The sequence below is a fragment of the Emydura macquarii genome, unplaced genomic scaffold (assembly GCF_026122565.2).
Source record: "Emydura macquarii macquarii isolate MOO-44397 ecotype Brisbane River unplaced genomic scaffold, CSIRO-AGI_Emac_v2 contig_1551, whole genome shotgun sequence".
Classification (NCBI taxonomy): domain Eukaryota; kingdom Metazoa; phylum Chordata; order Testudines; family Chelidae; genus Emydura; species Emydura macquarii.
The window spans coordinates 27027302-27042230 of NW_027131688.1; the positions used below are offsets into that span (position 1 = coordinate 27027302).

General features: G+C 51.0%; 1 protein-coding gene across 4 annotated transcripts in view; it reads left to right on the forward strand.

The window, feature by feature from the left end:
• The window catches only part of DICER1 (dicer 1, ribonuclease III), a 119046-nt gene that overhangs the window by 74837 nt on the left and 29280 nt on the right, over window positions 1-14929 (forward strand). For all 4 annotated transcript variants that reach the window (XM_067555112.1, XM_067555111.1, XM_067555113.1 and 1 more), the window contains one exon: window positions 7465-7604. In XM_067555112.1, the coding sequence (XP_067411213.1) occupies window positions 7465-7604 (140 nt within the window). The remainder of the gene's footprint in view (window positions 1-7464; window positions 7605-14929) is intronic.

The window sequence follows — 14929 nt, forward strand, 5'->3', positions numbered from 1 at the left end:
AGGATTCCCTCCGGCCCTCGCAGGGCGGAGGGAGTACGGAGACGCCCCAGCCAAGGGCCGTAGAGTCTACTCCGGCACCGGGGTCTCCGCGCGGGTTGCCTCCCCCGACTCCTGGGGGTGGGGGAGTGCACACGCAAGGGCCGTCGACGCCGGAGGCGTTTACTGCGGCACGAGCCCTCATGGCCATGCCTACGCCTCCGTCCCCCCCTCGGCCGAGGGATAAGGGACCTGCGTCTCGAGGCAAACCCGCGCTGGGTGGTCTCGGTGGTTGGAGACGTTCCCAATCCAAGTCTCCTTCCAGACGGTCACGGAGGGTGGAGAGCGTCGGCTCCCCTCCGCACTCCGACTCTAGGTCGTCGAGCGACTCGGCACCGTGGGCGGTCCCGAGTCCATCGCCGGAGCCGCAGGTCCAGCTCTGACCTGAGTGGGGACCGGAATTCGGGCTCGCGATCTTCGGTGCGGAGCCCGTCCCGGCACCGATCCAGGTCTCTGTCCGCCGTCTCGAGAGGCAGCGGCTCGCATCCGGCGGCACCGATGGGCCCGGCACCGATGGCTGGGCGACTGGAGTCCCCTCAGCGTCACCATCGTCGGCACCGCTCTCGGTCCCGGGGGGGCAAGCGGCATCGCAAGTCCTCTTGCCGCAGGGGCAGGTCCGCTACGTCGTCGTCCTCCCCGACCTCCTCGTATCGCCGGCACCGCAGACGTCGGCACCGGTCCACGTCGTCCTCATCGGACCGATCCATGCGTCGGCGAAATAAGCAACGTACGGGAGGCTCCGGCGACAAGAGGGCCGGGAGACTACAACAGCCTTCCCTGCAAGTCCCCGGGTGGACCCAGGCGCCTTGGCAGTGGCCGTATTGGGGACCCTGGAATGCCCCTATGCCCCAGGGCTCAGTGTCCGTTCAATCTGTGGCGGCCCTCCCTCTAAGGCTCAGGAGCAGGGCTCGGAGGATTCGGACCCAGGGGAGGGACCCTCCACTGGGCCCTTACCCCTATCTTCCTCCTCGTCACCAGATGAGGCAGCAGCCAGGGATCGCAGGGGCCCCCTGTTTGATTTCCGGGCCCACCAGGACCTTTTAAAGAGGGCTGCTGAGAACTTAGGCATGGAGTTTAGACTCATGTCTGAGGAGGAGGACCCCCTCTTCGGGCCCTCCACTTCGGTGGGGCCATCACGGGCTACCTTACCGGTGCATGACAATGTCATGAAGATCGCGAGGAAGCTCTGGCAGACCCCTTCCTCTCTGCCCGCCACATCCAAGGGGGTGGAGAGGAAGTATTACGTCCCCAAGGAGCCTTTTGAGTTCCTTTATAACCACCCCGCGCCAAGCTCCCTGGTGGTCGATGCGGCCAACCAGAGGGACCGTCAGGGGAACCAGGGTAACACTCCCAAAGATAAGGAGGGCCGTAAGCTGGACTTATTTGGGAGGAAGGTCTACTCTACTGCGGCGCTGCAGTTTAGAGTAGCTAACCACCAGGCCCTCTTTGGGAAATATAATAAAAATCTGTGGGCCTCAATGCAGAGGTTCGCCTCCCAGCTACCCCCCGACCAGGAGGCGGACTTCTCCACGATACTCCAGGAGGGGGCCGCGGTGGCTACCGCTGCGCTGCAGTCAGCTAGCGATGCGGCGGACACCGCCAGTAGAGCTATGGCCTCGGCGGTCGTGATGCGCCGCTGCTCGTGGCTTCAGGCCTCTGGCCTCACTCAGGAGGTTCAACAGGCCATACAGGACTTGCCCTTTGATGGTCTGGGTCTGTTTTCAGAGAAGACAGATGACAAGCTGCATGCCCTCAAGGACTCTCGGGCCACCCTGAAGTCCCTCGGCTTGTATACCCCCCAAGCCTCCAGACAGCAGTCCAGACCACAGGCTCAAAGGCAACCTCCGCCTCCGCCCAGACCGGCTCCTCGACCCACCCAGCAGAGGAGAGGTCGTGAGCGCTACCGCGGTCCCAGCAGAGGAGGCCGTCAAGGGTCCTCTGCGGGGGCCAGCAGGGGCCAGCAAAAGGGGGTAATACTAATAAACGGTTTTGACCCAGAGCAGGAGGGTAGTACTCTTCCTTCTATCTGGGATCTTGACCGGCCGTTCACAGATAGGCTTTGCCTTTTCCTTACAGAGTGGGAAGCCATTACTACGGACCGGTGGGTCCTGGAGGTGATTGCCAAGGGGTACACCCTCCAACTCACAGCCTCCCCTCCCAACACCCCTCCTGGGCTGTCCCCGACGGGGGATCCGGCCCTAGTTCAACTCCTGGTCCAGGAGATTGAGTCCCTCCTCTTGCTGGGGGCAGTGGAGGAAGTCCCGCTGGCCGAAGTGGGTCGGGGATTTTACTCCAGATATTTCTTAATCCCCAAGGCAAAGGGAGGCCTTAGACCCATTCTGGACCTACGTCACCTAAATAAGTATATTAGGCGTATTAAGTTTCGTATGGTCTCCCTCGCCACAATCATTCCGGTCCTTGACCCAGGGGATTGGTATGCCGGCCTTGATTTAAAGGATGCTTACTTTCATATCTCGATATTGCCTGGCCATAGGCGGTTTTTGAGGTTTGTGGTAGCGGGACGCCATTATCAATTTCGGTCCCTACCCTTTGAGCTCTCCTCAGCACCCAGGGTTTTTACTAAATGTATGGCCGTGGTGGTAGCCCACCTGCGCCGTAGCGGAGTTCAAATCTTCCCTTACTTGGATGATTGGTTGATCAGGGGGAAGTCAAGTTCTCATGTGAGACATAGTCTGCTCCTCACACGCGAGTTGTGCACTAGACTGGGGTTGCTTATTAATGAGCAAAAGTCCACACGCACTCCGGTGCAATGTATAGAGTTTATTGGAGCCAAGTTGGATGCGGTACAAGCCAGAGCCTTCCTCCCTCCCTCAAACGAGATTTGAGGCAATGGCAGCCATCATATCTAATCTCCACCTGTCCCCCATGACGACAGCCAGGCATTGCCTGCAGCTGTTGGGACATATGGCAGCTTCTACATACGTAGTAAGACTGGCACGATTGAGGCTTAGACCTCTCCAGAGGTGGTTGGCTTCGGTGTACGTACCGCACAGGCATTCTCTAACTAGAATGGTCCTGGTTCCCCCACAGGTGCTGTCGTCCCTCGATTGGTGGAGGGACCCGAGGGAAGTGATGACGGGCGTTCCCTTCAGAGAGTTTATCCCATCTGTGACGCTCATCACAGACGCATCCGATCGGGGATGGGGAGCCCACATTTCTCACAACCAGGGCACCCAAGGGCTTTGGTCACCGGAGGAGAGAGCTCTGCACATCAACGTACGCGAGCTCAGAGCGGTCCGGTTGGCCTGCAAGGCCTTCCTTCAATTCCTGAAGGGCAGGGTAGTCCAAGTCCTCACAGACAATACGGCAGCCATGTTCTATGTGAACAGGCGGGGGGGGCACGCTCCTCGGCACTCTGCCAGGAAGCTATTCGCCTATGGGACTTTGCGGTGAGGCACGGGTTTCATTTATCTGCCTCTCACCTCCCGGGGGTACGAAACAGCGAGGCGGACCGCCTCAGCAGATCCTTTTCTCCCCGCCACGAATGGTCCTTACACCAGGACATAGTGGCTTTCATCTTCCAACGGTGGGGTATTCCCCGTCTAGACCTGTTTGCTACAGCGGAGAACAGGAAATGCCCGAGGTTTTGCTCGCTCAGGGGTCGCGAGCCGGGCTCTCTGTCCGATGCCTTCTTAGTACCCTGGACAGGGGACTTGATGTATGCATTCCCCCCGTCCCGCTCCTGCCCCAAGTCCTCCTCAAAATCAAGAGGGACAGGGCGAACATCATCCTGATCGCCCCAGCGTGGCCGAGACAGCACTGGTACAGCATGCTGCTCGACCCTCTCCATCACCGAACCGATTCCGCTACCCAGACGATGCGACCTGATCTCCCAGGACCATGGGAGATTGTTGCACCCCGACCTGGACTCCCTCCACCTCACCGCCTGGAGACTCTGTGGCTGACGGAGGGAGAGAGAGCCTGTTCCATACAGGTTCAACAGGTCCTCCTGGGCAGCAGGAAGCCGTCCACGCAAGTAACATATAAAGCTAAGTGGCGGAGGTTTTAGGGGTGGGCAGAAGCGAGAGGGTTACACCCAAGCCTCTCACCTATACAGGCTATCTTGGAGTACTTACTGCAGCTTAAACTGCAGGGCCTGGCTTTGGCCTCCCTCAAGGTACACCTAGCGGTCATTTCGGCCTTCCACCAACCCATGGAGGGCCGCTCCCTATTCTCTCACCCCATGTCGGTGAGGTTCCTTAAAGGGGTGGAGAGGACTTTCCCTCAGGTGCGGGACCCGGTGCCACCCTGGGACCTTAACTTGGTCCTCAACGGACTGATGGGTCACCCCTTTGAGCCCCTAGCCACATGCTCCCTTCTCCTTTTATCGTGGAAGGTAGCCTTCCTGGTGGCTATCACCTCGGCCAGAAGGGTCTCCGAACTGAGGGCATTAACCTCGGAGCCCCCCTACACGGTTTTTTATAAGGATAAGGTCCGGCTGAGACCTCACCCGGCTTTTATGCCTAAGGTGGTGTCTCAGTTCCACTGTAACCAGGACATTTTCCTTCCTGTGTTCTTTCCAAAACCCCACGAGTCGGAGGAGGAAAGGAGAGGACATTCGCTGGACGTCAGGCGAGCCCTGGCCTTCTATATCGAGCGGACCAAGCCTTTCCGGAAGTCGACACAGCTCTTCGTAGCTGTGGCGGATAGGATGAAGGGCTCGTCTGTCTCCACCCAGCGAATCTCCAACTGGATTACTGCCTGCATTAGAGCATGCTATGAGCAGGCAGGGGTACCCCTCCCAGGTGCGGTAAGAGCACACTCCACTAGGGCCCAGGCCTCTTCCGCAGCCTTTTTGGAGCGGGTTCCCCTGCAGGACATCTGCAGAGCAGCGACCTGGTCGTCAGTCCATACGTTCACGTCGCACTACGCCATCGTGGAACAGGCGAGGGAAGATGCGGGGTTCGGCAGAGCCGTGCTGTCAAGAGCAGGTCACCAATAACTCCTACCCTCCTTCAAGGTATGGCTACTCAATCACCTACATTGGAATGCATATGAGCAATCACTCGAAGATAGAAAACAAGGTTACTTACCAGTAACTGTTGTTCTTCGAGTTGTGTTGCTCATATCCATTCCAAACCCACCCCCCGTCCCCACTGTCGGAGTTGGCAGAAAGAAGGGACTGGGGACCTGCGGAGCCAGCAGCGCCCTTTATACCGCGATATGAGCGCGGCACTCCAGGGGGCGCCTGAGCTGGCCATGCGGGGCTTGCTAGGGAAAAAGTTCCGGGAATCTGTGCACTGGGCGCGCACACACCTACATTGGAATGGATATGAGCAACACATCTCGAAGAACAACAGTTACTGGTAAGTAACCTTGTTTTTCCTTCCACTGGTACTGACAGTATCATCTCTGGAACTGAATCTGTCCTTGCCATAGGCTGAATCTGATGCCTAAGGCAAACCACCATCTTCTCAACATAGGGGGTTATCCCAGACAAGGACTCTGATAATATCATGGACCTGTCCTCTGCACAAACAGGTTACCTTCCAATAGAGCAGTGGTACCCAGTGCCCTGAGGTCCATCCCAACCAGCTTTCAACCCTTTGTACTGGCCTTATTGGCATCCGTTGGACCCTTATGCATGACATACTGGATCCGTGTGCTCTACTGGAGAGTCACGCCATCCTTCTACTAGACAACAGCAGCTGGCTCTGCAAGAGGAAGATGACTAAATGGATCTTCTGGTATTGGCAGTGCTGACAGGCATATCACCTTCCCACCTGATGAGGCAATTGCACTATCTTTGTCCTATTTTGACCTTCTGGGGAGGAAGGTATTCACATCCACCAGCCTCCAGTTGAGAATTTCTAACTACTAGGCCCTTTTCTGAGCTACGCAAAGTTACAGAGTTCAAAGATAAAACTCCTACAGGGGGACAGGGCTCAATTCCAGGCCCTTGTTTAATTAGGTCCTACATCTCCCTCTCCCGGATGGAGTGAGGGCCTATTCCACTAGAGCACAGGAAACCTCAAATAGCTTCTTTGAAAGAAAGCCCTCTACTGAGCATTGAAAGTGGCAACCTGGAATTCCAGCAACACTTTCGCAGAGCATTATGTATTGGCCCAAGCCTCTTCTGCTGACACAGCCTTTGGAGCTGCAGTGTTACAAGCATCTATGCCGCCTGCATCCTTGAAACGTCCTCCTCTTTGAGTGCTGCTTGTCAGCCACTCGTGTGGAATACACATAGGGACCAGCACACAACGAAGAACTGGAGATTACTTACCTGTAATTGGAATCTCCTCAAAATGTGGTGTTCCTATCTGTATTCCACTACATGCTCTCCTTTCCCCCTTGCTTTGAATTACGACGGGCTTTGCAGTAAAGAAAGAACTGAAGAGGTGTTGGTCCGCGCTTCCCCTTATGTTCTCAGTGCAGAGCACAAAGGGAACCAGGGTGCAGGCACGGACCAATGGACACTATTTGCAAGATGTTTTTGGTCTCAGGCTCATGATGTGTATGCGTACCCATATCTTGAAGAACTTCCAGTTACAAGTAAGTAAATCTCCATTTCTAAAGAAGGGAAAGCAGATTTTTCCTGTTGAGCCATAGAACACGGTTAAAAAGTGAAAATCTCATGCTGACTTCAGCTGTATTGCCACTAGTATAAATATGTCATAAGTGCATTTCTCTATTACAGGGTATTTTTTAAACAACATCCTATAGAGTATTGCTAGCGGTGCTCTAAAACAGCACAGAAAGTTTGTACGGTATCCAAAGAAAAAGGGAGTTAGAACTCCTCGATAGTGTGCAGATTATTCTAATCAAGTAATTCAGTCCTAGGCTGCCTTTAATTGATGTGGGAAGTTGATTTTTCAATGACCACTTCAGTGTACAGAGAATATTTAAAATTTTTATTTTAAATCTTAGAGTTATGAATTCTTAGAGTTCTACCATCAATATTATTTTTACTCCAAAGAAATTAATTACTTTAACTGGTAAGAGTTTGATAAAGGTATTAGCAAGTTCTCACTATTATTTAGTGAGGCCACCTAAATATTGTGTAGCTTCTAAGGGTATGTCTGCAATCTATGACTGGCCTGTGCTAGCTGACTTGGGCTCATGGTGCTTGGGGTGTTTAATTGCGGGGTAGATGTTCAGGCTTGGGCTGCACCCCAAGCTCCAGGACTCTCCCACCTCGCAGGGCCCCATATCCTGAACTCTATCCTGAGCCCTAATATCTACAGCACAGTTAAATAGCCTCTTCGCCCAAACCCTGCGAGCCTGAATCAGCTGGTATGGACCAGCTGTGGATTTTTAATTGCAGTATAGACATACCCTCAGTTGCACCTTGCAGGTTATGTGGGAGTTATTTCATTGAATGAACACAGCTAATCCATAATATTTGAAGAATTAAGATTTGATGATTCATACTATTATTCATCTGTACTTGTTAATAAAATTTAGGTGAACTGGATGATCACTTGATGCCAGTTGGGAAAGAAACGGTTAAGTATGAGGAGGAGCTTGATTTACATGATGAAGAAGAAACCAGTGTTCCAGGAAGACCAGGGTCTACAAAACGAAGGCAATGCTACCCTAAAGCTGTTAGTGTCATTCATTGCTGTCCATATCTAAGATTTTATATATTCTGATATACGCTGGAAATAAGACAAACTTTCTAAATTTAATCTCTAAGCAGGATGGTCTTTATATTATAAAATATGTAGGGCTGACTTCTAGGTGCATGTCTGTCTCTCTTTTAGAGAAAAGAGGGTAGGTACTAGCTGTCAAGGAAATCTGTTCAGAGGAATGAAGAGTATTTTGCATGCTAGCTAGGACTCTTATTTAAAAAAAAAAACAAAAAACTAGTTGCATTTCATCACATGTATAATTACTACATATATTGTAGCCTTCAATGCTGGTTGAAAAACAAAAAGAAATTGTGAAATTTTGGGGGAAGTTTTTCCCTGATTTTTTTTCTTTTTGGTGAAAAAAATTGTCTAGCTGTAATATCCAAACAGTCTTTCTTCTTCTTTGAGTGCTTGCTCATGTTCATTCCATGTCAGGTGTGTGTGTGTGCGCCACATGCACCAATCCTGGAGATTTTTTCTCACTGGTATCTGTAGAGCTGGCTCTAACACCCTGTGGGGTCGTGTGCATTTGCACTGGTATAAAGGGTGCCACTGGCCCCCCCTCCAGTTTCTTCCTACCATGCGTGATGGTGTTGGAATGTCCTCTTGCTTTAGCAAGCTCTTCTAACCCAGTGGTTCTTTTCCTAATAACAGTGTGTATAGTTTGTCAGCTAATTCGTTAGCTTTTAGTTTGTTATACTGTAGATTCAACAGGGGACATAGCCCCAGGGATAGGGCATGCCCTGGTCCCCAGGCTTCAAACCTTGCATGTTGTGCGAGAAGCCTTTGTTGGTGTATGACCCTCACCAGAGCTTTATAAAGTTCCTGGGAGACAACTGCAGGATCTGTAAAGGGTTCAGACCTCGCACTAAAAAGGAACGGGACATTAAACTTAGAGCACTTCTAATGGAGTCGACTTTTAGACTGGCCTCTGAGCTAGGCTGTTCAAAATCAGTGCCAAGAACATTGGCATCGGTGCGGAGTCCCTCCTCCCCCCTGGCACCGATCTCTATCCCCATTGCCTATAAAGAAGCACATGAAGACGAACACCAGGAGAGAGTGCTCACCGGCACCAAGGAGGAACAAAAGGAGCACAGAAGACAAGGTGAGACCCGTGCTGGGCCACTCGTCTCCGTTGGGTCTCCGATTGGCAGTGGCCTCAATTCCCAGGCCAATTCTGGACCTGCCACTGACTCCTGCGAGCAGCAGGGGCCCCCAGCTTCTCATGGTACTGTCCACTCCTGTGGCATTCCAAGCGGTTACAGACCTCCAGGCGATCTCTGTGCTGCCGACACCTTGAGAAGGGAGGCCACTGCATTGGGACTGCAGGTCGGTACCAACGACCGTGGGGCCACCTAGAGACAAGTCTGCGATGGGGCCTCTGCAGCGATCGACACCAAGACACCTTGCACAGGTCATCGATGCGCTGCCAATGGTCACCGGACCGTCAGCATCAGTCCCTGGAGTTACATCACCGACGGATGAACTCATGGCACCAGTCTCTGGAGCCGCAGCACTGGTCCTCCGAACACTGATGCTAATCTCTGGAATCTCAGTGCTAGTTCCTGGAACTCTGCCGCTGATCTCCAGAACCTTGACATTGGTCCCTATCTCTCCGATATCGGTCGCAAGAAGACAGCTGCTGGTCTCCGAACGCATGGAATCCCCCCACAGGTCCATGGTACCGAGACACTGCTCCTCCCAGCTCAGTGGGGAAGTGGAGGCAACATTGACACTGCTGTGGTCTCCTAGAGAGGACTACTTGGACTAAGAAGAGGATAAGGTGGGCATGCCCAAGAGGCAGACAACCCCTTCAACAGCTGCGGGCTACCACGTGGGGCCCTCTATCAAAGCTTGGCTACAAAGGCAATGGCCCATGCCATATCTGTTTTGGAACCCATGGGGGTTTCTCCCTGCCCCAGAGTCACACGTACAGTCATTCTTTGCGGCTTTGGAGAGGCAGTCAATAGCAGCTACTCACCCAGCACCTTCCTTAGATGTGGAGTCAGACCAAGATGCTGAGGTTTCTGCAGTAGCCCCAGGAGTGGCCACCCCAACGACAGAGGAAGAACCTACCCCTTTACCCTTGCCAGCATCATCGTAGTCCTCACCTGATGAGACAGTAGTGGGGCCCTCTCAGCCCACAAAGGGGTGTTGAAGTTAATCAAGGCCCTGTGGCAGACCCTAGCCTCCCTGCCCCTTACATCTGAGCAGGCCAAGAACAGCTGCCAATGAGACAGACGGGGCAGGCAAGTTCGACCCACAAAAATAGAGAGCCAAAGAGACTAGATCTTTTTGGCAGAAAGGTTTACTCAACTGCGAGCCTACAACTACACATATCAAACCAGCAAGCCTTGTTGAGGAAATATGATTATAACATCTGGCACTCCATGGCTAAGTTCATGGACTCTCTGCATCAGGACTCCAAACAGGAGTTTGAGTCTATAATGGAGGAGTGGCCCGAGCCTCCCTGCAGGCAGCCTCTGAAGCAGCCGACTCAGCGACTAGGCCAATAGTGTCAGCTGTCTCGATGAGAAGAGTTTCATGGCTTCAGTTATCTGGCCTGTCCTTGGAAGTCCAGCAATTCATTCAGGACCTGCCATTCGACAATGCAGTCCTGTTCACAGATCAAAGGGACATAAGGCTGCTCGGTTTAAAGGACCCCAGAGCCACATTCTGCTCTTTGGGTCTCTACACCCCGTCAATCTCCAGAAGCCACTTCAGGTCCCAGCAACCTCAAAGATTCGGAGGCCAGTCCAGGAGTGAGCCCCTACATAAGGAAAAATAGGGGTTATAAGAGATGCCATGGGTGGACTCCTGCTACTGCCTTTCAATCAGGCTCGAGCCCTTACCGCTCGGGGAGTAGGCAGGCTCTTTGAAGGTGCCCCCAGGGGTGACCTATAAGCTTTTACCCAGGATCCAGCCTCCCCTTTATTTTCGGACCATCTTGCACCCTTCTTCCTGACCTGGACTGCTATAACATCAGACCAGTGGGTGTCAAGTACTGTAGCAGTTGGGTATACTCTTCAGTTTTGTTTCACTTCCACTTTCCTACCTTCTATCCCCATCCCTCTTCAGGAACTCTTATGATGAGCAATTTATTGCACAGGAGGTGCAAGCCCTCCTGCAGGTGGGCAGTGTAGAGGAAGTTCCCTGAGGAGCAGAGAGGGAAAGGGTTCTACTTACTTTCTGATCTCAAAAGCCAAAGTGGGCTTGCGGCCTATTCTGGACCTGTGTTGCCTGAACAAGTATCTCAAGAAGTTGAAGTTTTGCATGGTCACTCTGGCCTCTGACATCTGTTGGTCAAACACTAGGCCTATTAATAAACGAACAAAAATCAACACTGGTACCAGTACAGAAGATAGAGTTAATCGGGGCAGTCCTTGACTCCACCTAAGCCAGAGCATTCCTATCCAAGGCCAGGTTCTTGGCCATATCAGAGTTTTTAGCCCATGTCACAGCTTACCCCCTCACCATGGCACAAGTATGTCTCAGGCTGTTAGGACACATGGCAGCTTGCTTCTATGTGGTCCAGCATGCAAGGTTACACCTCAGACCTCTACTAATGTGGCTGGCATCCATTTACTCTCCAGCCAGGCACCATTTGGACATGGTCCTCATGATCCCTCCACCAATACTTACCTCCCTAGGATGGTGGTCAAAGCCACATCATATGTCAAAGGGGGTCCCCTTTGCGGCTCAGCAGCCAATGCTGTCCCTGATATCAGATGCTTTGGACATAGGGTGGGGGGCCCACCTTGGCATCCTCAGGACCCAAGGCCTCTGGTCCAAGGAGGAGCTGGCATTACACACAAAGTTCAGGGCCATCCAACTGACCTGCAAGGTATTCCTTCCCTATCTGTTTGGCAAGGTAGTGCAAGTGTTGACAGACAACACAGCCTCAATATATTACATCAGCAAGCAAGGGCAAGTGCTGTCCCAAGCCGCCTGTCAAGAAGCCCTCCTCCTATGGGACTTCTGTGTGGGTCACACTATCCATCTAGAGGCTGGGGGTCAGGAACACGTTGGCAGATCACCTCAGCATGTTCTTCTCCTCTACCACAAGTGGTCCCTATATCCGGAGATTGACAAGATCATCTTGCAGTGGTGGGGAACTCCCCAAGTGGACCTCTTTGTTATGAGACGGAAGAGAGTGTGCCATTGCTTCTGTTCCCTGCAAGGGCTCAACAATGGCTTGCTTTTCAATGCCTTTCTCCTGCCATGGTTGGGGAATCTGATATACGCCTTTTCACCAGTTCCCCTCATTCACAAGATCAAGAAGGACAGAGTGCAAGTCATCTTGATAGCTCTGGCATGGCCTCACTAGCACTGGTTTGGGATGTTGCTAGGCTTATCAGCGACTCCCTCTGCCGTCCACTTTGGGCTCTCTCAAACCAACTGCTCCATCCAAGTCCAACAAGTCCCCCTAGGAAGCAGAAAACCCTCCATCAGAGCCTTGTCAAGAAGAAGTATTTCACTGCTGGGCATCTGAATGTTGCCTTTCCCCAGCTAAGTCATCTGTTCCATCCATTTTGGAATATCTGCTCCACTTAAAACAACAAGGTCTGGTGTTATCATCAATTAAGGTACACCTGGCTGCCATAATGGCCTTTCATCACTCTATTCAGGGCAGATCAGTCTTCTCGCATGAGATGCCATCCAGATTTCTCAAGGGCCTGGAAGGCCCTTCCTGTCAGTATGAGACCCGATCCCTCTGTGGGATCTCACCAATGTCCTATCAAGACTCATCGGGACCCCCCTTTGAGGCCCTGGTGTCTTGTTCTCTTCTACCCTATCATGGAAAGTTGCCTTCTTGGTAGCGATCACTTCTTGGTAGCGATCACTTCAGCAAGGCGAGTCTCTGAGATCAAGGCCCTGACTTCCAAACACCCTTACACGGTGTTCTACAAGGAAAAGGTCCATCTGCTCTCTCACCCAGCATTCTTGCCAAAGGTGATATTGCAGTTGCATGTGAACCAGGCTATTTTCTTGCCAATTTTCTTTCTGAAGCCCCACAACTCTAGTGAGGAAAAGTGTTTCCATACGCTCAGTGTCAGATGAGCTCTGGCTTTCTGCATTGACAGGACTAAGCCTCTCCGCAGATCCATGCAGCTGTTCATCGTGATTGCCAAACGGATGAGAGGACTGCTGCTATCATCCCAGAGGATTTCATCCTGGATCACTGCCTATATCCGAGTCTGCTATGAGCGGGCAAAGGTCATACTTCCAACTCAATGACAGCTCATTCTATGAGAGGTCAAGCAGCACTGGCAGCAGCTTTCCTAGCTCAGGTCCCAATACAGGACATTTGCAGAGCCGCGACATAGTCGTCTGTTCATATGTTTGCATCTAGTTACGTCATTACTCAATGGGCCCAGGACGCTGCGGGTTTTCACAAAGCACTGTTACAATTGGTACCTTCATGAAATCCTGGCCCGCCTCCTGAGGCACTGCTCATGAGTCACCTGACATGGAATGGACATGAGCAAGTGCTCGAAGAAGAAAGAATGGTTACTGACCTTTGTAACTGTTGTTCTTTGAGATGTGTTGCTCATATCCATTCCACAACCCACCCTCCTTCCCCTCTGTTGGAGTTCTGGCAAGAAGGAACTGAGAGTGGTGGGGGGCCGGTGGAGTCCTTTAAACCGACACTTGTGCGTAACTCCAGAGGGTGCTAGAGCTGGCCCTACAGATGCCATTGAGGGAAAATCTCTGGCACCAGTGCGTGTGGCACACACATGGACATGAGCAACAGATCTCGAAGAACAATAGTTACGAAGGTCAGTAACTGTTCTTACTGTACATTACAAAGATAGCTCTGTATCCCTCATGTAGTCTTGAAAATCACGGACCAAATTCTCTGTTATACCATGCAATTCTGTTGAAAGTCAGTGAAGTTTCACTGATGTAATTGAGTGGAAAACTTGTCCCTAAGAAACTACCAAATGTCAGAAGAAGTCTGTATAAACTTCAGCTCCAGCTTAAATATGTGTAAGTATAGGAAATAAAGAATTTATTTTCCTAAAGTCTGCATAATTAAGTGATGTGACTCAGACTGTGGTAGTGTTGTGGGTAATTTTGGTCCCTGGACATTTTCAGAGGCAGAACTTGCTGCTTTTTATTAATTTCACTTATTTAATTTTGATTTAAACGTTTACCATTTGAGCATGGACTATCAAAGTCTTTCAGTTTGAACTTTAGGCTGGTAGAGATCACTTTTTTCAAACAGACATTTATTGAGGCACAATATTGGTATAAGTCATGTTATTTCAAAAACATGTTAATCATTTTACAGGCATATTCTTCTGTTAGATTTGTTTAACATAATATATAATAGGACAACTAGGGCAGAGTTGATCTCTCATTTTTAACAGGCTTGTTACAAGCTGCTTTCTTTATTCTTCATCATGGAAAGGTCCACAGATCCATTATGATGAGACTTCTGCCTTGGAGATAGAACTTACACCTTGGAGATAGAACCAGACTTATCAGTCACTGGTAGCAGAAGGCCCCGTTCTCTGAAATTCCTTCTAGAAGATTGATAATTAGTAGTACAGAATAGATCCTTTCAGCCAGAGTATTTTGTAGCTGTTCAGGAGGCCCATGGCAACTTCTGTTAAAAACAGATCCAAGAGAATGGAAAAGCAAACCAAAAGGTTCTACTATATGCACCAACCAGATCCAGCCTGGTGTCTGTCCTGAAGATAGACTTGGTGCACACACTGTGTCTCACTCTTTTTCAAGAACTTGGTGATCCCAGCTGCAGGAGAGTCTTCCACCAAAAAGACACCATGGATGGGAGAATGGACTCCCTAATCATAAAAGTTACAAGGTGACTTCTGACAACTTGAGGATATCCACAACCTCTGTGTACTTCACAAGAGAAGTTTTGGGTCATCTCCCTGGAAAAAATTATCAGCAGCCTTCAGTCATATCTAGGGATACACTTTGATCTCACCCATAGCTGTGGAATACAATGCAGTATCTTGCAGGCACATGTAATGTCAATCATAGGGACTATTTGTCCAGATAAATCAGCTTCTGGCATCTCCCACACATACCAGTGGGAAGCTTTTTTTTAAATCAATGGACAGCGTAGTCAGTCATCGGAAAAATTAACCCTAGTCAGATACTATAGAAAGGAATATAGGTAACATGAGATTTTCAATCCCAGAAGTACAACAAAAGAGGACCTCTTCCGAAGCAGCAGGTAGCACAATCCAGGATAAGTAGCAGAAAACCTGTTTCTTACAGCTCTAAGAACTCATCAGTTTAAACTTCTGGGAGAGATACCTTAC